General features: G+C 34.8%; 1 protein-coding gene across 1 annotated transcript in view; it reads left to right on the top strand.

Annotated features, from left to right (window-relative positions):
* The first annotated feature begins 8,515 nt into the window (after positions 1–8,515).
* The window catches only part of LOC121424023 (sodium- and chloride-dependent glycine transporter 1-like), a 34,526-nt gene continuing 17,311 nt past the window's right edge, over positions 8,516–25,730 (top strand). The window contains exons 1-2 of the mRNA XM_041619634.1: positions 8,516–8,716; positions 18,874–19,045. Of these exons, the coding sequence (XP_041475568.1) occupies positions 8,696–8,716; positions 18,874–19,045 (193 nt within the window). The 5' untranslated portion in view covers positions 8,516–8,695. The remainder of the gene's footprint in view (positions 8,717–18,873; positions 19,046–25,730) is intronic.

The raw sequence follows: 25,730 nt of genomic DNA, 5'->3' as shown, positions 1-25,730 counted from the left end.
TTTCTTTACTCATCCTTCTTCCTATTCTTCTCCTCTTTCTCTTTCTCCCCATATTCTTATTATTCTATTTCTTCTTCTTTTTCTTCTTCTTCTTCATCTTATTCTTCTACTTCTTTTTTTCCTTTTTCTTCTTCTTCTTCTCCTCCTCCTTCTTCTAATTCTACTTCTATACGTCTTGTACTCATTATCCTTTTTCTTCCCCTTATTCATTTAGTATGTGGAATAACTAAAAATGCTCCTCTCACTATTCCATCCTCCCTTCTAAATACGTAATACTTCTCTTTTTGTCTTCTCTTTCTCTTCTTTGCCCTCTACGTTTTTCGCCCTTCCTTTTCTGGCTCTGCAACTGTTTTCCCCCTTCTCTTTCTCTTTTTTTTATCCTTTGTGCTGTGGGTGATGGTTAAGGGAGGGAAACCCCCCCCCCTCCCCCCAAAAAAAAAACGAAGAAGGAACAATTAAGCGTCAAAGGTAAATGTAAAGGAGGTGGGGTTTCAGACCTGGCCAGGGGGCGTTTCATGAAAGGACTCGTCGGACGTTTTATCCGACAGTTACCATAGGAACAGTGCCTGTCAGCCAATCAAAATCATGGAAAGATGTCACATCTGACAACTTGTCGGATGAAAATATTGATGAAACGCTCCCTGGACCCTGGGAATGATGTATAAACAGAGGGTGCTGGGGTTTATTTCAGGGGGGGGGGTTGTCGTAAGAAAACAAATTTACAAGCCAAGAAAGGTTTAACCAAACAGGTGTTTCACCCCCCTTCCCAGGGAAGTGTTTCAGCCCTAATTGCCCCGCGCACTGATTTTCATTGGTACTTCATGCCGTGTCCTCCCATTTTTCTTACAATTCCTTCTCTTTTGTTCACATTTATAGCTCTCCAGTTCAGCAAAGTCATAGCATTCTAAATTCATCCATAAGATTGATATGTTTGTTGATGTATCGATGTGGTTTTTTATTTGTTACAGGGATCAAAGTGCGCGTAAAACATTTCCCATAGTCATAGACTCGTCTGTTAGAATAGCAGTGTTAAACAATTCATAAAAAATGAAGTTGAAATTATAGAGGGTTGAATGTTTACTACCAGTAGGATATATACCAGACATCCCATATCTGACCACTGAATAGGGTACCTTAGCCCGCTCATTTTTAGAATAAATCGGTAATGATGAAGACATCTCCTTACGGGATCAAATTCATCACCTAAAACAGTAAAGTAGCCCTAAATCTTCCGCCAACAGTCAAACAATAGTTCCAAAGTCATCAATATTTCGTCCTTATTTGGGCAAAGGAAGTTCAGAAGTTGCCCTCCCTATAATCAATCTTATATGGTCAATTACATGTATATTCATACACTTCTGTCAATTAGCAATATCAAATTGTAAAAAATATTCGAACGGGTTGGGTCGAATTAATATCTTTTGACTTCTTGTTATATACATGTATAGGCTCGTGGCACCCGAAGGGGAGGGCTTGTATCATCACCAAAAAATGGAGAGTTAACCTGTATGAAACTACTAAATCAACTAGTAATTGTTCAAAAGCCTAGCACAGGTGCAATTAGCCGAGTGGGATGGACCTTGGGGGTACATGTACCTTGAAGACCGAAATTCTAACCATATTCTTCAGACGACATGGTTTGCGAGAAAAACTAGCAGAAAAGTGTACGAATTCATTGGTCAGTGAGAATACAAAACACGTTTGGTAATTATCATGAGCAAGCGCGGCGAGCAAGATAAGCATTTCCCTTTGTTAAACTTAATTTCATTAATAGACAAATAACGGTAATATGATTAGAAACTTTTTCAACCAACATGCCATCTTTGATTTCGTTTTCAAATTCAACTATCGTCTATTTTTCCAAATTACGTATACTTCCTTATGCCTGTACTTGAGCGAGCGCAGCGAATGAACAAGCAAAACGCAATTTCATATTTTGATAAAATTAAAGACTGTATCTTCTCATACCGATTTTTTTTTGATCTAGTAATAGTTTGGTCCGTTAGATTAATTTTCATTTCCGTTTATCATACCCAATATGACTTGCAAGACTGAAGGGGGTTGAGAGAACCCCTCTTCAAGGGAAAGCCCCACCCCGCCCCCATTTGTGGATTCATTATCTATCGATTTTATTTCGTTCTGACTTGACATTGCGTGTCAGAAGAAGAGTTCTTTTGGTTAACCAAAGATTTTGTTAACGACACCTTGAGTCAATAATGTAACGAACAAGGTACACGGAATTCATTGGCATTGCCCTATTTCACACTTGATTTTATATTATTTGGTTTTATTGTATAGACGTTTGTTTTCAAAAATGAGATTTTCCCGCATGAGGTCACTGATATTTCTGATAACCACGACCTTCAGTTTAAACATTCGTTAACCTTTCGGTCATTCCGCTCTTCGCTAAAATCTGGCCACAATATTTAAAGGACAAGTCCACCCCACCAAAAAGTGAATTTGAATAAAAGGAGAAAAATTCAGCAAGCAAAACACTGAAAATTTTATCAAAGTCGGATGTAAAATAGGAAAGTAATGACATTTTAAAGTTTCGCTTAATTTCACAAATACAGTTATATGCACATCCTGGACGGTATGCAAATTGGCAGACTGATGACGTCACCCACTCACTATTTCTTTTAAATTTTATTATATGAAAAAAAAAAAATTCTCCCCATTGTCATGTGAAACAAAATTTTATTACTCCCTGAACATGTGGAATTACCATTATTTTAACAGTTTATGGTTAAGTCAAGTTGGTCCTTTTTGTCAAATCTGTAAAACTTGAAATATTGTATGATTCAAACAATAAAAAACAAAAGAAATAGTGAGTGATGGACATCATCGACTCTCTCATTTGCCTATCGCTGAGTTGTGCATTCAACTGTTTTGTGAAAAATAAGCGAAATTTAAAAATGTCATAACTTTCTTATTTTACATCCGATTTTGATTAAATTTGCAGCGTTATGTTTGTTTTATTTTTCTCTATCGATTCAAGCCTATCACTGTAAAGACTGTGGTGTTAAAACTGATACCAATTGGTGTTGATAGAGGACCACACCCTGAGGTGTTAAAATTGCACCCTAGAGATTAAACATAACATAACACTAAAGAGTGTAAATGTAACAAAAGGTTCTGTAATAACACCTATAGGTGTAAAACTAACACCACCAATTTAACACCGGTGTAAAATAACTGGTGTGGTCCTCTATGTACACAGTTAACACCACAGTTTTTGCTGTGTATAATTTTCTGGGTTCGACTTGGCATTTAAGAGGTGTCTTGGATTTTGCCTCTCTATGCTTAATGAAACTAAACTGCAATCAAGCATGCCAAACTATTGATTTAGATACCTTATTAATCAGTTTTTGCAAAGAAGAGGAATATACAAACTCGATATTTAGAGCAAAAATTTGATCACATTTTGTCATTAAAACGGCATTTCTACAGATAATCTTGCGTGAATTTGTTAGCATTATAGTGGTTATTGCATTACGGGTGAATTAGTCAGTTGCCTTTATCAGGGTGGCCGGAGTAAAGATTTAAAAGATCACCAAAATATATATATGCAATGGAGCAACAGAGTGCCGGTAAATATTGATTTTCCGGTTGGAAGTGGAAGATTTCTTAGAAAATGAGAAGATTCGCAGAAATACTATAGTCACCAGAAACACGGAAGCTTAAGATCAACTCCTTGGTCAAACGCGTGTGTTGTTTAATTGGATCAATGCCCATAGCGATCACACTCTCTTTACACTATTATTATTTTGTCATAATCATTTATTAATATGAAGATTTTTTTATCTTTAAATTAATAACATTTTTCAAAAAAAAAGTTTCCATGAACTCTCGAAGTTTGGGGTGAGCCAAAAAAAAGGGAAAATAAACAAAATAAATAGAATAGGAAACGGAGAACACATTGAATGAAAGTGATTTTCATTACATAGTCACGCGTCTATTTTGGTTATTTTTGTCCCATCTTTGTCCATTCAGGACGATATGCATCGAGCGTGGAATTCTATAAGGATAAGTGTTTCGAAAGCTAATTTCTTTCCTTTGTTAATACCGCAGAATATAATTTAATCGAAAATTGTGATGCTGTTGCACTTGTGTTGTTGTATATAATTTCCTCGTATCCTGTTTCGATGGGACGAGTGCTGTGGTTTTGGTGATCGATTTTTTTACAGACGTGTGTCAAGCAAATATTTACGTCCGGGGCCGGCCATTACCATCCAAAAAAATATGAGCCGGGCCCGAACCTAGAACCTGTCCATGAATTCGTAACATCTCTCATGTAGCTTGGATTAGAGTTGAACGGTCCCAACGCGTAGTACGTTGGACGGTAATGACATCATTTCATAAAGGGGGGGGGGGGGGTGGAGGTGGCACAGGAATTTTATAGATTTTTTTGGGGGGGTTGTATCATTCTGTTTTGTCAAGCCCCCTAAATGTCCTTATTATTGATATTATTCTTGTACATATCTTTAATTGTTATTATTTTCACCATTATCATAATCATTATCATATCTGATTATTGTCGTTATTATCAGTAGACATATAGTTGTTGTTGTGCATTGTCGTTGTCAGCATTAACATCATGATCATCATCGTCATCATCATCACCAACACCACCACCACCATTAACTTCACTATCACTATCATCATCATCACCACCATCATCACCATCGGCTCGGTGTAAAAATGGCAGAGGAAAAAACTGGCAGAGGTAATAATGGCAGAGGTACTAGTGCCATTTTTACTTCTGCCATTTTTACCTCTGCCATTTTTACCTGGCACCTCAGCATCATCATATTTGTTATTGTTATGATTTGTAGTATAGTATAGTATGGTGTTGTCTGAAAAAAAATAATCGAACACTGAAATAATGCCCCCCCCCCCCCCCAAAGAGGAGTTCTATATCACTTTCGAAAGACGTGGTTACTTTCATAGCTCTTGAAAGTAAAACGCTAAAAACATGGACATGTATATCCTGGTTTAGCTCCAAGAAATAACTGATAACCATTTCCTGCTTCTCGTTATTTTTCTTTCTTTGTTTGATACAATCTGGAAATTTAAGTTCAGTATTCTCTTTAGCCAACTACTAGTCGCATTACTTAGAATATGATAACGATAACCTATTATAAACAGAATAAATCTAATACATGCTGTTGCAGAGAAAACAAAGGAACTGGACTAAGTCGAATATTTTGACTGCATTTAGAGACGATTTCGCACAAGTGAATCAATGATGTAGATGATTATTTATGAAATGAAATAATGTAAGAATGATAATTTCTGACTTTTCTGAGGGCATGTAAGAACAGTTCATCATCTATTCCCCGTGATCTTTGCCAGTAATGATGTCAGAACTCTATATGAAAGCGCGTTTACGTTTTCATGGTTTTGAAACGCTCATTTTGTCTTTGCAACGGAAACAGAAACGCATGTCGCAACCGGATAATTATTCACACAATTTAATCTACAATGCGGTCTTAAAAAACAAATAAACAAACCTTTTCTACCTCCAAAACATTGTGGTAATCAATGGTTACATGACACATGAATTCTTTATGCAATTAAAGGTCTATATACCAGAGGCGTCGATTATGGGGGGGGGGGGCAGGGGGGCGATCGCCCCACCAATGAAAATATTGGGGGGCAAACATATCGTTTTGCCCCCCCAATAATTCCGCATGTGCTAAAAATAAAATAAGATTGCAATGTTACACAGAAATCAGCAAGCGAGATTAAGATACACAATTCGTTCTTCGTCTAAAATCGTGCTCAAAATGTCCACTTTTCAGATTGGAATATCAAAAAATTTCAGCTCGCGCTTCGCGCTCGCATCATTTCTGTAACAAAACCCCATACTTTACATGATTAAATAGGTGAATATGTTCCCGTTTTCAGTTCTAAACCTCAAAAGAACTCCCACTTCGACTTGCAATAATCTTTTGTTGGATATATATATATCTTGTTCTTTATTAAAAACGTCCATTAAACTCAATTTTCTTTTCAGATCGAAATACAAAATTTTCAGCTCGCGCTTCGCGCTAGCATTAATCTGCTCGTGAGATATGTATATATATATATGTGTGTGTGTGTGTGTGTGTATACATATATGTACACATATATATAGGCATATGTGTGTGTGAGAGTTTGTGTGTTTTGTGTGATCGAGCGCTTTTGGAAAATTGATTCATGATTTTGCCCCCCCCCCCCAATCTGAAAAATGGATCGACGCCCCTGCTATATACAGCCATAAACATCAAGCAAACCTTTGCATTTCGATGTCATACTGTTATTTTTTTTATATATCTGGATGAAGGCTCTATTTTTTTGTACACTTACCTATGTAGACTAATCTATATGTATTATCAGTCCTTACACTTGCAGTGTATATCATTTGAAACGGGGAAGGGGTCGTTCTGAAAAAAATATCAATTATTTTTTTTTTTAAACTTGGAGATCTGCAATTTGTTAGTCTTTGTTCTCACATTGATTCTAATCTTATATTTATTTACTTTCTTGATTATAATATTCATGATGTATTGCAATTCATGTGCTAGCAATCAATGCATGCACGTTCAGTTGAATGGCAATATTGTAATATTAGCAGATTTCAAAAGAGGGGAAGCAGTTCCTCATGAATTGATCCTTTGAAGCTCTTATGTATTAAAAACTTCGTCGTTTTACTTTGGTCAGTCCCTCATAAAAACAAGATTGATAATTTAGTGGCGATAACGTCTTGGATAACCTACTAACATTTTTTCAGTAGACTGCGATACCCGCGCACTGAATATAACTTTCTCATTCTTTCTTTTTTGACCGATTGACTGTATATTATTATAATCTGCCAACCTGTGTGCTTTGAAACACCGGTATAAAGCGCCCTACAAATGTTATTATTATATTGTTTGACCATTGTCCATTCTGATCTGACCTCAACTTGAATAATGGACATAGCAATACACAATTGTAATAGGAAAAAATGCCTAAATCAGCCAGTATAAGTCAAAATAGAAGTCCATTGTCAACCCAAAACTAAATAGAAATAGGACTTTAGTTGAGAGATGTATGGAAATATTTTCTTAAATGGAGATGACACAGAATCAATAAAGCAGATCCAAATGAAAAAAAGAAAAGAAATAATGCTTCATTCATCACATTGCAATGTACAAACAGGACGCTCGAAGCCTATGATCACTCTTAAAAAGTTAAATTTTCATTACTTTCCTTCTTAGTTTTGAGTATTTCAAAAATTATTTTTATTGAACAAAAATGTATATTGCATCAAATAGTTGAAGGGATGGTCCGGGCTGAAAGAATTTATAGCTTAATAAATGGAGAAGAATTCACTGAGCAAAATGCCGAAAATTTCATCAAAATCAGATAACGAATAACTAAGTTATTTAATTTTAAAGTTTAGCAATATTTTGTGAAAACAGTCGTCATGAATATTCATTAGGTAGGCTGATGATGTCACATCTCCACATGTTCTTTTGTATTTTATTATATGAAATTAGGATTATTCAATTATTTTCCTCTAAGAACTAGAAAAAATTGACTGACAACTGATTTAGTGCATTAGATATTTACTGCTGCAACTTATTTCATTATAAGGGAGACATATTGCACACAAGTATGAAAAATGAAAAGAATATTATATTATGTAATAACATAAGAAAACAGAAAGTGGAGATGTGACATCAGCCCACCTAATGAATATTCATGACAACTGTTTTCACAAAATATTGCTAAATTTTAAACTTCAATAACTTTATTATTATTTTGATTGAATTTTCGGCATTTTGCTCAGTGAATTCAACTCTATTTATTAAGATATAAATAGTTTCAGCCCGGACCATCCCTTTAATAGTCTAAATGGGAAATTATATGATACATAATATTTTAGACATTATTCCAAACTCGAAACCTGTTAAAACACAGATTAAGAATATTTTATTTATGTCCATCATGGATCGAATGGCTTATCTATAGTCATATTGTTGTACGTAATAATTACGATGAAACTTATTTGACTTGCATAAACTTTTACCATGATAATTTTCCTATGGGGTTAATAAGGATCAGGGGCGGATCAGGGATTTTTCCTAAAGAAGGGCACAAAAAAATCCTTTATTTCAAAGGGGGGGGCACACTGGTGTTATAAAGGCACATTTACATTACAAATTTTGATTGGCCTCTCAAAAGGGTGGGGGCAAGGACCGGCTGTGCCCCCCATGGATCCGCCAGTGATTAGGGTATTTATTTTCTTCAAACTTGATCAGTTTGTGGTGTTCCTGTCACAAAACAAATTGTTGACACTGCCCCATAAAACACTTTTAGTCGGTGATTGGACGAGACACTGCCCCATAAAACACTTTTAGTCGGTGATTGGACGAATTCCCGCTGACGTATATTCCTGATATTTGCATACCAGCATCGGTTTTAGCGAACTAACAGTGGAGTGTTTGATGACCTAGCTGTGATTCGTTTTGATAAGCGACTGGTTGCTCGCGCCTATAGGTGTGAATATGAAATAAATCGAGCCGTGAAAAAGAGAATGATCCTGATGTGTAGAGAGATTCATGCCTCATTGTCGTGAAGTATACTGTCAGTACAACTTTCAAATTTAGGAAAGCAGAATAACTTTAAATCGATCCCGGTCTAAGTGTGACTAACTGAAGTCATCATGGATGAAAAGCCGAAGATGGTAAGTTATAAACAATTATTGTTGAAATTTATTAACCCAATAGATGGTGTTAGGAGAATTTTACGGGAAAATATTATCGTATTCTTTATCATGTTTATGATCCCTCTTCATGATTTGACCGAAAGATCATGCAGCGCAAATTTTTGTCAGTTTTAATTTTTAGATTTGAATATGAGTGATGTGCAGGCGCTTTATTCGGCAAAATAACTTTCCGTGTCTGACAAGACAACGCCATGAACGTCATTTCAACTGAAAAGTTGTTCACCTCACTTTCTCATCGAAAACATATAATTCACAAGTAAATTCATTTGATCAAATCTGATGTGGATCATTTCATTTTTCATAATTTGTTCATAAAAAATTGTCATGTTGATTTCATTTTTGTATTCACGTTTAAATAGATTTAGCTCTCATCATAATCAGAAATTCAGTGACCGGTTCTTTATGATCTATGATATTGCTTGTTAATCAGCCTCCTGATAGTGTACACAAATTCATAATTGTGTTTTGAAAATCGATTGTATATTTCTCATAACTCTCCTAAATTTGATAAACAATTTACACCTGACGTGTTATCATTAGCACATGCCAAACCTACAGTATGTCTGCGAAATAATTATGATAAACAGATTTTACTCGGCACTTGTATGTTGATTTATTTTTACTGAGGGCGTAGGCTGGGGTGTACATGCACCCTCCCATGCATTGAGACAGATGAGTTCCGACACTGGCAAGCAAAACGAAAATCATGCCCCTTCTGCTTTCAACATCCGATTTTCCAAACTTAAGTTCCACCTCCCCAGGATTTGCACTTCCCCATACTCAAAGCAGCCTACGCCCTTGGAACCATTTTACATGATTGTAATCACGCGATTTAATGCGATGGAAAAAAAAGCTTTCGCCTTAAGGGTTTGTATTTCACCAATGTGACCACGTTTCCATTATGCTGCCGTATGTCGAGTCAAGATATTTTACTTTTTTTCAATCGAAGGTCAAACATTTAATTTTTCAAACCTTATAATCATTATTATTATTATCAATATTACTATCATCATAATTACAATTATATTATTATTATCATTATTATAATTATATTATTATTATCATTATTATCATTATTATTTTGGTAAAATGCACCCCTTAAAAAGAAATCCCTGATTCGCGGCTGATTATGGAATCCTAATTGGCACTTGAAATGAAATATAAAATCAATAATTATTCAAAAGCTTATTTTCCCTCTCGAATAGAACTGTATATTTGCTCTACTGGTGCATCAATCACCATCCAAGTGTTGTGTAAATGTTAATTATAATTACCAGGTACTAGTATAGTCTTGGTAAGCAGTATTAAACATGTCGAGTCCTTATTTCTATATTTTTAATGGGAAACTTGACCCATTTGTCGAGAGTAAAATATCACTGATTTTTGTTTGAACTAAAATTCTGAATTCTCGATGCTTGTGATCATGACTTGGCTGGCTTTCGAACGCTCGACTTTGTCTATACGTTTACTAAGCTATATACCATTTGTTTAAAAAATCACATAATCACGTTTCAAATGAGTTTACAATCGATATACTCCAGCGTGGATGCTAAATCGGATTCCCTTATTTGCGGTAATTTTCATCACCTCACATCTGAATTACGATCTTTGTATATAAATCAAATATTTCAATCCAATAAATATTATCATAAAAAAATGATCTCGGCTTATAGGAAATTCATTCATACTTTGTAAAGGGGGTGTCACTCTCCATGGCCTGCAAATCACCCGAGTACAGAAAAGCGTCGAAAGGGGTCCCGCTCAAGACACCATGCAGGCGTCTTTCGATGTCTTTTGGGGAAAAATGTTGTTTTTGCAGCATAATTCGCAGTCAATCGTCATTAAGAGTAGCTCACGGGCATAGTTGCAGCGGCCAAGGATCGAACCCCGGACTTTCCATGTATAGCCAGGCGCCTTATAGACCACTCGTGTGTGTATTTGAGTTTTGTCAGACGTGTATCAATCAGATATGATTATTTACGTCTGGGACCGACCTTTAACGTCACCATCCGAAAGACGTGACCAGGGCTCGAACCTCGAACCTCTGCATCAATTTGTAACTTCCCCACAGCTTGGATTACAGGCGCACGCCACAACGCCACAACTCGACCACGGCATCTCCATATGTATTTTTCGATATCATCGATTACGCTAGTTACGGTATCGGGATTAGTGGATTTCTTTGTTCGCGCCAGTTTGGGTAGCTTTTATCACGTGTCAACGCTATTTAGGGTTGTAAATTTTGCTAAGTACATATCTGAGGTTTTACATGACTAAGAAGCAGAGGAGGGAGTTGTTAAACACATAAGATGCAGAAATCTTTTTAGAACAATAAGATTAAGTAGGTCTACATTTTTCAAGCGTTGCTAAAGTCATGCTTATCAGAATATGGGCGAACTTCTTTATGCCCGCGAACGTTTTCATTGAAATTTAGGAAGTGCACAATTCTAATAAATTTGCAGTAGGCTGTTATTGATACAGCGTCGGTTGTTTCTCGTGTTTTCCCCAAAATTAATCTCCGTTCTCCTTTATAGCCATTATTTCGTAAAGAAACGAAGGAAAAAGTGACTCTCCTCCAATCGTGGCTTTTAATGCCTGAAAGTGTATAGGCCTACACCCCTTTGCACTAGGAGCAGTTTTTTTCCTCGGAACCAGAATGTAATTTTCATGCAATTTCTTAGTTGTCGCGAACTTTTGTTCAGGCTATTCATAAAAACGCATCTAACAAAAAAAAATAGTCGAATGTAACCATTATGTACTCTTGCACGCATCATGGTCATGCATGTAGCGCATGCCTTGGATGTGGGTTGCTTTTAATGGATAAATCTTGCTTTGTGTTCCATTTTGTAAAAATATTTATTTTCTTTAGATTATCACGTGTCTAGATCATGCAGAAATGACTTCTTTCAAGCAACGCTTTTATACATTGTATAAACGTTGTTTAAAAAGTTGAGCACGTTGTTTAAGCCTTTAGTTATTTAAACTTTTTTAAAATTGTTTAAACTTTATCATTATTCTTGGTGCTAATTTTTTATCATCATCTGATCTCGCGTTTAACCATTCAGCAAATCTCGACTATTTTATCATTATGGGTCTTTTTATATATTTCTTTTTCCTTTTCTTCTAAAGTTTACGTTATTGATAATTTACGATTATCATTATATGCATAAGTATTTTAAGCGACTATTTTTCAATAATTACACCCCCTTGAAACGCGATTGGTTATCATTCTGTCTTCCAACTATGTAGTATTTGCTCGCTCGCTTCACTCGCTTGCATTTGGATATTTACTCTAATTCAGTAGTTTACATCACAACAGATATATTACAATATAGCCATCGAAAAAATACCCGGAAGCGGTTTTTGGACACTATTATTTCTTGCAATTACTAAAAATATGTTAACCTGCTGTGCTCACTCGCCGCATATCCAATAATTACACTGTATGAAAGACTATTTTCGTCATCATGTCTTCCAACTACTGAAAATTTGCTTGCACGCTTCGCTCGCTCGCATTTGGATGTAAACTGTAGTTTATTAATTCATAGTAGTTCGTATCACAACAAATCCATTACAATTTAGCCATCTAAAAATAAATCATGAGAGGCCTTTGACTGAAAGAGAGAAGTATTATGCACATCGTTATATACTTCGTATACATAGCCCTTGATGTGAGGGGTGTCCCCAAAATTTTGAATTTTCAGGTTAATATATTGCTATCACCCCCCCCCCCCCCCCGCTCCGACCGGATTTTTCTGCAGTGTCACTATTCATCCGTTTCGTTAGCATAACGATGTGTTTCATAAAATGTTTACTTGCAATCCACCCCATTACCACTATGGTCAAAATGCATGATGTAATGGAATTCTCAACGACGAACACAAATAGCAAAGGAGAACAATGAAATCCCTTGGAAACATGTAAATTTATACATCCATCTGTGTTTACACGTCCACAGGACGCCCGGACTAATTACTTTTAGGATTAGCTTTCTCTTCTCCATCAAAAGTTTTTTTTTTATTCACTTGGTCTACGAGCAGTAAAAACGCTGTTTAAAATTTCATATAACGCCACCTACTGCATGAACCTCACAGTAGTTGTTTGATTGACATAGGGAATTAAAATGTTAAGAATTGAACTTTGTTGTTTAATGTTTTAAACACATATTTAAATCGTTTAAACAACTACTGTAATAGGTATATTCAGTAAACGTCGTTGAACAGCGTTTTTTCTGTGCAAGCAGTTAATCTGGGTTGAACCCGTTTGGTCTACTATCAAACTGGTCTAATTGCCATTTGGTTTACACTACGATTCCACTATTGCTCAGTTTTAGCAGAGCGAGACTATATAGGCGCCGCTTTTCCGACGGCGGCGGCGGCGACAATAACGTTCACAAAAATGCTTCCTGTTGTCAAAATGAAGTGATAGTTTGCCTTGACTGATCACAGAGTTGACTTGCTCTGCAGCAGACTGTGGAAATCCTTTTAGATAGATCGAGGATGATGATATTTTTTTTTTTTAAAGAGTTTGTTCAATTACTACAATGCCCTGACCCACTCGCCCTGACCTCTCAATGATACCCCAATTCCATTGACATGATTGAGCAGCAGAAATTTGTGCAGTTCTTTTATTCAATTTTTATTAATGATCTTTTTTCAATTGGGGTGATGGATTTTGATTTCTTCTGGTGAGATATCCAAACCGAAAAGAAAAATATATCAAGGTCAGTTATAATTGTATATTTCTTACTGAATCAAATGATAACACTACATGAAATCTTGAAAATACGAGGGGTTAAGTAACTTCTAATGTTATTTGATTCTACCGACTTTTCTTTAATTAATGCAGTCATATCTGCCTTATCGACCACCTACATAGAATGGCCAATTGCCTATAAAGACCACATTTTCAAGTTTTATTCAAAATTACTCTTTTTTTTTTTTTACTTGGTATCATTATTTGCATGCCAGATTTTTTTTCGTTTATTTTATTAACCTCTCCCACCCCTTCCCCTCTCTCTTTCTCTCTCATAATTTTCCACTCCATTCTACCTGTATATGGTTTTTGATAAACTTTTACTTCATAATTATAATAGACCTAAATGAGTCAACAACATCATACATATGAATTTCTTCCGCTTTCTGTCATAGTCATCACGGGATTAAACATGTATTTTATTATTTTTTTTAACCATATTCCAGTTTTGTTACAATATGTAAATGTTTTATACTAACTATAGGACCCCATTGGAAATAAGCCTTTCGGCTTTCATGGGCTATGCTGTCAAGGTATTCTTCAATTTCATTGTAATCTCTTGTGATATTCTTGACGAATAAAACCAATCAATCAATCAAAACGCATCAATATTATTTTTCAAACTAAGATCTTACACGATGTAGGCCAATGAATTGGGGGGGGGGGGGTTATTAATAAATGGATAGGAGTAAATAAAAATAATATACCATTAAGCACTTTATAAATATCTATATTATCATTGTTATTATTATTATTATTATTATCATCATTATTATTATTATTATCATAATTATTATTATCACCATTTATTATTATGATCATTATTATTGTTGTTGTTGTTGTTGTTATCATTATTATTGTATTTCTATCATTATTCATTTATAAGAAAAAATAGAAATGAGAGGAATAAGATGACGAGTTGACGCAGTGAACTGTTTTTTTAAAATCACAAAATCCATTTGGTTTGTTTTATACCATATCATTGTGTACCATGCGCATGCTGTATTGATTCATAATGGTGATAAATGTATCGGCTTGCTATAAAGCGCGTATTATTTGATGAAAACTTCTATAGGTCTATTCATGGACCTACTACACCAGCAAATCTGATACGTTGCCACTTAACATGCTTAAAGTTCACGGATGAATCATAAAATAATTCATGATGGTGAAACCACTACAACAACAACTGACTCCACAGTTTTCACTAATCTTAACCATTTATGGCGTGTAAAAGGATATTCAATGAATAGCTTCCGTTTGACGTTGATCAATTTGTTTCAGAAGGACATACAGTAATTGTGGAAAATTATTCATTGAATATCGAAAATGGTATACATTTATATATAGGCCTATATAGCAAACTTGCAGATAAAGGGGGGGGGGTGAACTTGTCTCTCCTACAACTATCTCTATTTTTTTGTTCCATACTCCTGATAACCCGAATGAAGACTTTTAAACGGGCTATGTCTTGGGGGTATTTGATTACTTTTTTAAAGTCTCGCCTCAAATATATAAACAAACAAGACAAAAAATAGCTGAAAAATATGTAAATGCAGGTGTGTTTTTTGGCAATTTGCGGTATTGATATCCAAACCTTTCGTTTAAGTACTCAATCTTGCTATTTGAAACTTATTGATTGTGTTCATGAATATTCGTGACAGGAACACTAAAAGCTTTTTTAAAGGGGGATTTACCAGGCAAAATAATAGAAATATTTACGTTTCAAATTCGTTGAAAAAGACGTGCTGAAGCACAGCCACCCCCAGGTTCCACCCCTTATGTTAGGTGTGGTATTTGAAGGAATAAACCATATTCTTTCACCGGGGAGAAAATGTCATAGCAAAAATGGTAACTCGGAGGGGGGGGCTTCGATAGAACAGTTGAAAGGAGAAGCAACAGCAGAAGAGAGAAATACGTCATAACTCGCAACTTCACCAGATAGATTGTTCAGACAAACCGTTCTTACATACAATTCTGTTAGTGAGTGGAAAACAAGATAGGCCTATATCTAAATAAGGTCATTCTATTATTGTTTCTGATATTTTTCTGTTTTTTGTGTGTAGTCAACTTGTGTTTATGTGAATTTGCAAATAACTTAATCACTGTAAATTTTGTAATTGACTTTGATTCGTTACAATAAAAGCAGAATAAAAAAAATGATGGTATGCACAGGTGAACAAATTTTGTTTGTTGGGACATATTACGGTATGAAAATTACAAAGCATACTTTCATACTTTCATCATTCCAAAGACTTTTATGACAAAAATGTTGCACCCAGGCCTTTTGAAACGGTCTCGGAAGTACTCGCGTACTTAAAGTCTCTTGCAGTTCTCTGTACTGCATTGACATATCATACTGGCTTTTTAGGATAAACTACATAAGTCGCACTTGCAGGTCATTAACTGTGCTCATTTACTCACAGCGCTGGAATTTTGTAAAGTTTTATGACTTGATCAGTGTGCAGAAGATCTCTTTTCGGATTGTCGATGTTTGTCATGTAGTTTGTAGATTTCAAATATTCGTCGAAGCCCTGTCACCCCGACAAAGGCAATAATTAATAGATTAGACAAGGGGAGAACAATTGTCTGGATATCCGAGGGACAATTGGGGGTGGGTAAGGTATAATACGGTGAGCAAAATTTACACCTTTTTAATTACGACTTTTAAGTTCGATGGAATTTTTCCTGGCTATTGCTACAATAATATTGAGAAACGCACAAGAGCTGAAAATTAAGTAGAAAAAAAAAGAAAATCTAGTTCAATGTTTTTTGTTTGTGATATACAGCCTGGGCCCTGTAAGATAAATCTTGGTAATTAATCGTGGGACCGATTTCACTCTTGATTGCTACATTTAATTTTGTGTATGATCAATTTCAAACTCAGCTCTACGACACGGCGCAGGTGTCATATTCCAAGTTCATCGACTGTTTGGCGGGCACCTGTTATTCGCAACGTTTCAAATTTCCATTATTCCTTCTCGTATTTTTTGGTCTGTTGATTTCATTGGTTTTGGTTTGATTTTATTGCAATTCACAACGGTCTTTACCTCAACAAGTCGAAGCCGGTGGAGAGGGTGTAAGCCACATGCAAGCGGGCCACAATGGGTGGATCTTTAGTGACGATAGTTAGAGCGCCTCATACGCAAGCGGGGTCGCAACACATTCAGCCATGGTGATTTGAGCATGCTTGGAGCTATAGCCCCATGATTTGACAATGTTCAAGCATCATTAAACATGACAAAAATAATCTTCTCCCTCTCTCTCTCTCTCTCTCTCTCTCTCTATCTATCTATCTCCCCATCGCTTTGTCTCTCCCTCTTTCCTTCCCTTCTTTGCATAATATCTTTGTATGTTCTTATATTTTGAAAACATGTATATTGGCTGCCAATCATGTATTGCCAATAAACCATTACTATTCTATTCTATCATATTCTATTTTATATACTTCTTCCATCGACCTTCACATTTCAATGAGCATTTTGTCTGCAAAATGTTCTGAAGGTTTTCAGTATTATACTCCGAGCAAATATACGAGATCATATATGTATTTCTTTTGTTCAAGACTGATCTACCAAAAAGATCATTTTCGCCCAAGTTCCTTTGTATTCTAATGGTGTTTACCCGTCCCCAAATGCGATCCGGCATTTTTTTGCATTTTGATATTTGTTCATTGCACAGTTTAGAAAATGTCTATAACATTGTTGAATACGAATTGAAATCAGGGCCCTGGGAACAAATTTTTGAGTGGGGTGCTGAAGTGAATCAGACAAGTAAAACAAAAATAAGAACAAAACAAAAGGTTTTCAATCCAAAATGAAGGTGGTTTCGGTCCAACGAAATTTGACAAGCAAAAAAGGGGCTTTCCTAAAAAAAATCCTTCATTTTCATTACATTTCTGCCGTTTATCATACATATCAGATTTCTAGGGGTGCTGCCTATGGAAAATAACACACACAGCAATCCCAAGGGAAATTTTGGGGGATGCTTCAGCACTCCTGCTTCCCAGAAAGTGAAATATGATATTATATTCTGAATATTATGTCAAAATCACAAAGTTGGATATTTTGATAAAAAGTTGGAAATTGTTTGCTTGCTCGCTTCACAACACTTCACAACTTTTTAACTTTTTACATTTTTCTGCCATATCTTGCTCCTTCAAAATTGACTCAATAGGCTACACCATTGCCATTGAAAGACATGAATCCTTTCCTGTTTGTCCTGCCAAGCACCTAATTAAACTTGTTGAAGGATTCAATAGACCCTTGAAAAAAGGATTCATGTCTTTTATAGGTATACCATAACATAATTTGTTTCACATAACAAAAGGATTTGAATGATTGCAAATTCTCCCAATCAATAATGCAAATATTCGTACTTAAGTTGACAAAAAGTCTTCTTACTTATGAAGGAAAATTCAAAGGTAAAAGAAGTTTAAATGAAAAACAAAATAATTCAGGTAAATAAATAAATTTGCAAATGAAATTTGACAGCATAATTTGAAAATTATGGCAACGATAAGGAAAAGATTATTAGGAAGTCTGCTGATTGGCCCAAAGTCTACTCATCAAATTTCTCATTTCTGCCATTTTGGCGCAAGCCTGTTTTTGAACCCCCGACAAAAACGTCCCATGATCGGTCAAGCATCAACAAAATATTTTTTTCTAAATTTCATTTCAAAGATAAGATATCAGAGCATCTATTAACATCAAAATATAGATATAATGATTTGAAATTATTTTTTATAGATTTTTCAAAACTGTCCCTTTTTTATACGCACTGTATATAACAGAACATCAATATAATTTAAAAAAGGGCGCTGCAGCTCCTTGATATGATCTTAAGCTGTTAAGCATGATAGCTTTAAAGTGATACTCCAGGCTGAAACAATATCATCCAGATAAATGAGTAAAATTCTACTAGCAAAACGTTTAAAATTTCATCAAATTTAAGTTAAAAGATAATGGAGCTATTGAATATTAAAATGCGGCATTTTTTAACGGCTATGTGCATGCCGTCATGATTATACGCATAGGCAAAATAATGATGTCGAGTAGCCACTTTCCTTTTTTCTGTACATTTGGACAAACCGTGTCTCCTTCATAAACCTATAACCAATGATTATTTCACGCAGTTAATCAGTAGTAAATATTACTTTTTACACACTGAACGGAAATTTTTTTAATAAACATAACATTTTTATTTGTTAAAGTACAACCAAATAATTGGGGAGGTGACATCATCAAGACGTGCATAATAAACGTTTAACTGAAATAATGACAAACTTTGAAATGCCATATCTCTGATTTTAATAAATTGATTAATTAATACGAATCAACTTTATTATCATTAATCTCTAGGCAGACAAGGAGAAGGAGGTAGCGAAGGTGGACCTTGGAGAGGAGGAGGAGGAGGATGCAGATAGAGAACAATGGGGTCATAAGATGGATTTCATCCTCTCTTCAGTGGGGTATGCCGTTGGGTTGGGCAACGTTTGGCGCTTCCCCTACCTATGTTTTAAGAATGGTGGAGGTAAGGTTTAAGACCCTGTCTACCAGTTTGTAAGGACCACGCCCATTTTTTAGATAGTACCGCTACTTGTTAAATGTTCATATTTTAGAGTTGTATATCATTAATTTTGTCTCCAATACGATCATAAAAAGATTACCTTCTTGTATTGTATCATGAATGATTTTTATTGGTATGATTATCAAAGCAATGTTTTTGAGGCGGTAAAACAGCACAAAAAACAATGTTACTTATAATATAAAATGAATCGTAAAACATATTTCAAGTAGCGGTTCTATACTGTTTCATTTTAAAGGTACTATGCGCCTCCACCCACACCCCTCACCAGAATGAATTTCAAAAGACAAGATATTGCGAATAATGGAAAATGATTTTATAAAACTGATCAATCAAATATATTTTATTTTTAAACAATTTTCATGTATAGTATTGTTTCACTTGATAAAGCAGAGAAAATAAAGCCCGAATGTCAATCATATTATATACATATTGAAAACCCCTGGTTGAATGTTTTTCAAGCAATTAAAAAAAAAGAATACGTATTTTTAACATTCTTAAATGATGAATCTCTGTGATAAAATACTAAATAGTACCTTTAACATGATAGTTAATTTGGAAAATATATTTGGACATGGTCGTATGCAGCTTAGGGGTGGGGTGCTTTTGCACCAGATATTTGAAAATCTAGATTTTTACGTGATTCCAGGTTGTACGAGATACCTCATTTTCAATTCAAATATACATTTTGAAAACGTTTTCGTAATCTACTAGGTCGCTTCGCTCACTCAATTCTGTGTACATTCTTTAAAAAAATGCACAAACCCCCCTCCAGAAGAATAGATGCGTACGGCCATGGGAACAATTAAACGATGCATCTGTTTCATGCTAAAACAAGAAAAAAAAAATCTGAGCATTTTATTGCGTATTAATCTTGAGCCTATATTGTTTTACGAAATCAAAGAAACTCCACAATATTGTCGAGTAGCCTAGAATTCAGAAATTCCGTATTCACAGTTGAAATTGACATTCTGTCTTTTCAAACCATCATCGTCTTGAAAAAAGCACTTGAGGTGTTTTTTTTTTCTTCAGACTGATAATTTCATAGTGAATGATAATGATTTATTACTAAAAATGTAAGAGCCCTTGGTATTTGATTGCTGCTATCTTACATTCTCCGGGCATTTTGTTCTATCGGTGAAATAATACTCTTGATTTGGAGGGCAATATAATTTTTATGTCCATTCCACTCAGAATCGTTTGGATATTCTGAACGGAATATTTTGAAATCTCACATTCGAAATAAAATTTGTAGCTTTCTGACATATCTTTTCAATGTCATCGAGGTACTGAGATATTGCATGTTGAGTTATAACATGGGTAATTTTATCATTGATGTCTATTGTCCCGTAATCTGAACTCAGATTTAATTTCAGCTCTGACTGGTTCAAAGTTTTGGTTAACTATGGAAAGCCAGTTATTTTTAATTGTTACAAGTTGCCAATTCATTTACAGTACAGGTTCAAGTTTAATTCATCTGCTTTCTTGACATTAAAATCATTCATAACTTTTTGGGAATAATGAACTAAAGTAGTTTTCTTTTCTTTGAGGATAGTTTAACTCAAATATTATGTATAAGAAAAAATAACATACAAAGTATTTTATTTTAGACATTTCGGCTTTCCATAATTCTAGTTAAGAGATAGACCAAGGACCTAAGTTATACCATGTACCTTATACTGAACTTCAGAAAACAGTACAATACGGTCCGAAAAATTGTGTTTATCATCAATAGACTCAAATACAGAGTAGGCCGGGGGCGTTTCATTAAGCTGTCCATAAGATAAGAGTGACCTAAGAACGACTGGTGATCCTCATGCAGTGGTAATATTAATGTTCATTGATGATTATTTAGCGCGTAAGAAAAGATCACCAGTCGTTCTTAAAATCGCTCTTAACTTACGATCAGCTTTATGAAACACCCACCTGGTTATGAACAGCGAGGGGGAGGCAGTTCCCCCCCCCCCCGAAGTTTTTGAAAACCTACATATTTTTTTACTGAAAGTTTTCATAAAATTCACCAAAATTGTGCACGAAATTTCAATTTAGGAAATTTAAAAGCGCCCCAATGACACACTGCAAAATCGCCGGTGTTAATTGAACACCAGCTTGGTATCTCGGTCCACGCCAGAAAGGTGTTGAAACAACACCAGTTAAGAATCAAACCAATATTGATTTAAGACTGACTAGTGTTGGTTAAATGCCAAACAGGTCTTAGCCTAACGCCAAACCGGTGTTGTTTCAACACCTCTCTGGTGTTGACCGAAATAGATAATTGGCTGGTGTTAAATTAACACCAGCGTTTTTGCAGCTCTAACTCGGTCGCTTTCTGCGTACGGCCATGATTGGGTGATTTCTAGTTTGGTGTTTGAGTGTTGAGTTATGCTGCTGTTAGCATTAGGTTAATTTTAACACCAGCCACAGTACTGAACTGGATGGTGCTATGCTGGACCTCGTAAGTAACGCTGTTTTAAAATCTAAGCACTTTGTTTAAGCCCGTCACTCGATCAATTATTGCTTAACATTTCAAAATGTTAAAAAGGGTTGTTCAACATTCAAATAAGAGTTATTAAAAAAACTTTAAACAACTGTTTAAAAGTTGAAACATTAGTTGCTATATAGAGAGAATGACGGGTTTAAACAACGTGCTTAAAAATTTAAAAAGCGTTTTTTTTTTTAAGAGAAGGTGTGGAACTATTGACAATGCCATTGGCATCATTTTCTTTGTAAAACCACATTGAGTGACGATGCTAGGTTAGGCAGCCAAACTTAAGGCTCTAAACACCCACACTTTCACGTATACAGTACGTTCCACAAAATAAAAAAAAATATGCACACATGTGAAATTTAAGTATATAGGTTCAAGATTATCACCAATGGATGCTCAGAGAATAATGTAAGATTTTAAACGCTTCCTTAATTCAAGCACTGAAGATTTTTATAAAATGTAAAGAACATAATTATTATCATTTTCAAATATCCCAAAATCAAGAGGTAAATCGTTCAAACAGTTAATTTTATTTCGCCAAAATTGAATTGCTCGTCTTAAAGGCATGGAACAGATGCATATGTTAATTACTCAAGCTATGAATTATTGAAATTTTGTATTGATAATTTTGATTTTCTTCTATAAAACATTGTTTAATATCCTGTTCTCTCCATATCAACTAAGTCGAGCTAAGCGCCTGATTTTGTTATCATTTGAATTTGATGATCGTTGTCAAACATTGCGTTTGAAATATATAAAATGTTGTATTCCTGCAATTATGCACATCTGTGTTTGTGTGTATATGATCATCAACATTTTCTTTGAAAAAACCTCTTACCTAACAATTGCATGCTTACTTTTAGTATGAAAATGATCAACGCTATATCATCTGCATATTTTCATGTGTTTGTAGTATGTAGATCATTTTATTCGTAATTAAAAAGTAGATACTTTGTTTATAGATTATCAAGTAAAATTAAGATATTCCAAAGTATATTTACACCAAAAAGTCATTTCATACACGTGCCTGCCTCAAATCATTCATCACCGCCAAATGGCTAGCTTTATTTCATATCTTTTTAATGCTTAAAATTCGAATAATAGGCTTCATATTAAGGATGATTTTCAAAATGATGTTTAATAATACACATTTAAACCATTTCCCTGATCTATTAATGGTAATCAAATAAGGTTGTAAGGTACACTCTAATAATCAAGGATTGAAAATAAATCCAGATCGGCTGTGGATAGTGGCCAGCCGAATGTTGAACCTATATTAATCTTTAGGATTAACTTTCAAATCTCAAAAGATTTAAATTTGATTTAGATTTAAATCTTCAAGGTTTAAAACAAAATCTAATATTCGGCTGGTCACTATTCACAGCCGATCTGGATTTATTTGAAATCCTTGATTTTAGAGTGTATAGAATACTTATCATTCTTCTTTCAGAAACAAGTGGTTTGATTAATGGGTGAAGAAATGTAATAAATAATGCTAAATTGTTATTGAGCGAAACCGAAGCTACTTTTTATGTATTAAGGATCTATTTTTATTTCATTTATTTTTTCAAATCATAATCAGTCATTGGTGTATATTACGTAGACCTCCTTGAAACATGGGGGTTTTCAAACCAGTATTGCAGCATGATTCATTACAATTCATATTCATTTTGCTTTATGTAAATTCATTAAAAACGCATATCATCTTCCTCTTTAAATCAATATTCTATTGTCTATTGTATATAAATACATGATGACATTGCATTACATTGATTTTCATACCCCTTTTCTCTATTTAACCTGTAGAAATTACTCTTAAGACTTGAAAATAAAGTCTTTGCTGTGAAAGCTTGATACGTTTCGAATAGTATTGATCAAAGGACTAATATATCTCATATTTTGTTACTTATTTATCAGTAAATACATAATTATTTATTGTCCACCCACAGGAACTGGGTCGAATCTACATCAAAGAGAAATTATATTGTATTTCATTGTTAATTTTGTTTTAAAAAAATCGTATAGGAATACAACGTCATTCGTCACGAGAAAGTTTATTTAGCGATAGCGAATATGGTATGGTACTTCATTATTTACTGTCAGTGGGCGTTGTAAAATTTACATTTACCTCCGTGACATATTGTGCACCCTGTAGCAAAGTAAACACTTAAAAAAATCATAGCACTATTATTCTGCAACTAACCTTGTCATTATAAGTTTTAACTCTACATATCATTTGAAGTTCTGTTCAGTAGAGCTTAAATGCGATCTTTAAATGATGATGTTATTGTTGTTGACAATTATGATGATTGAATGCCAAAGATAATGATAATGATGGCGATAATAATGTTGATGATGACGATGATGATGATGTTGATGTTGATGATGGCGACAACGAAGATAATGAGGAGAAGGATGCCAGAAAGATGATCGCTGTGATGTTGGTCTCAAATCATGGTCTCGATCTTTTTTTTTTCTTAATACTTATGTTGAAGAATTATTTCAGAAATAAAAGCATCTAGTGCTTCAAAACTAAATTTAGTTTTACGTACTTAGATGAATTGCGTTATTCTCTCCACCACTCAAAAGTAAATTGCTATTCGTCTAGTGCCAACTTGTCCACTCACCATATGGTCTACTTTCATGAAGTCAAATGCCATTCGGTCCATTAACATTTCGTCTTACAACCATTTGGTCCAATCATTACTTCGTCTAATCACCATTTCGTATGTGATCATTTCGGCTGATAACCAGTTGGTCCAATATCCAAGTCATTTTCACTAATTTTGCACAATTAACATTTATATGGACTAAATGGCTATTGGATCAACTGGTTATTAGACGAAATGGTGTGTGGACGAACTGATGGAAGACCAAATGATGGTAGACGAGCCGGCAATCGGACGAATTGGCATTGGACGAACTGGAAATTAACCGAAATAAACCCCGTCCAAGTACCCCTGTCATCTCTCCGGCTAGAAGTATCACCAACCTTCACACCCCGCATCATCACCACCCTCACTGCTCCTAACCTAATCACATACCCCCACCCGCAACTAGGAATCTCTTTAGATCAGCAAGCACCCTTCGCCATTTCGTAATGACGTTTGGATAATGAACTGAATTAATACTTTGTTACCATTTCCAATATCTTGTATTACAATTCAATGTTGTACAGGTCGCGAATGAGAACGCCCTCTCTCTATCACGCCCCCAGACCTAATATATATCTGGTGGCCACGATCATCCTTTACCAAGCGATATTGAAGGTATATTGTCGACTCTAAGGATAAAATTCATGTGATTTACAATGTTGTGTGCTCTTATATATTTATGTATTTATAGTGGCATCTTGTGTTTTGTAAATATGAGTGAAGAAGTATCATATACGATGTAAGATTATATTATTTGTATAAAGGTGTTGAATATTACGTGTCAAGTGTTTGTTCTGTAGTGTTATTGGGGGCATGATTCTTCAACTTTTTTTTTAAGTTGAAATCTGGTTCAAATGACGTGGCAGTGCTAAGGGGTATTTCAGGGAGAGCTTTTATAGTGAGTTATCCCAAAACTTAACAGCATCATTTAATAACATTGGTCAGAATGCAAAAAAATGTTACACTACTTAAAGTCCATTTGACTTTCTTGATAATTCAAAGTGAATGCTTATAACCTATGGGGTGGGGGCTCTTTTGCAAAGCATTCTATGGCTCTGCAAAAGATTAAACTGTGTGTGTCTTTTTGGGGTATATAAAATTGAATGAATAAAAAAAGAAGATAAATCTGGAAATCTAAAACTAGATCACTTTCTCTTCTAAACTCATCAGTTCCGTCACTTGTCAGTGGTCTTAAAATTTGTAATTCGTAACAGACTTGAAAATGGATACTCCTCTTTCAAACAGTATCTATCGACGTGATTTTGATCCAAGGACAACCTCATGTTCCCTGCAGCCTCCGCCCCTTTCAAATAGAATCTCTTTACCAAAATTTCCTTACACGTGATGCAAATATTTGCATCACGAGTATCGTTTGTATTTTCTAGGTTCATATGCGATCAAGCACGACCTGCTTCCCTCTTAACAGCTTAAGAGATATACGTCATATCTTAATTTTTTTAATATAAATATAAACCTACCATGATGTAAA

This window comes from Lytechinus variegatus, chromosome 1, assembly GCF_018143015.1.
Source record: "Lytechinus variegatus isolate NC3 chromosome 1, Lvar_3.0, whole genome shotgun sequence".
Taxonomy (NCBI): Eukaryota; Metazoa; Echinodermata; class Echinoidea; order Temnopleuroida; family Toxopneustidae; genus Lytechinus; species Lytechinus variegatus.
Note: the sequence above shows the minus strand (reverse complement) of the source record. Positions and strands in the feature narration are given on the sequence as shown.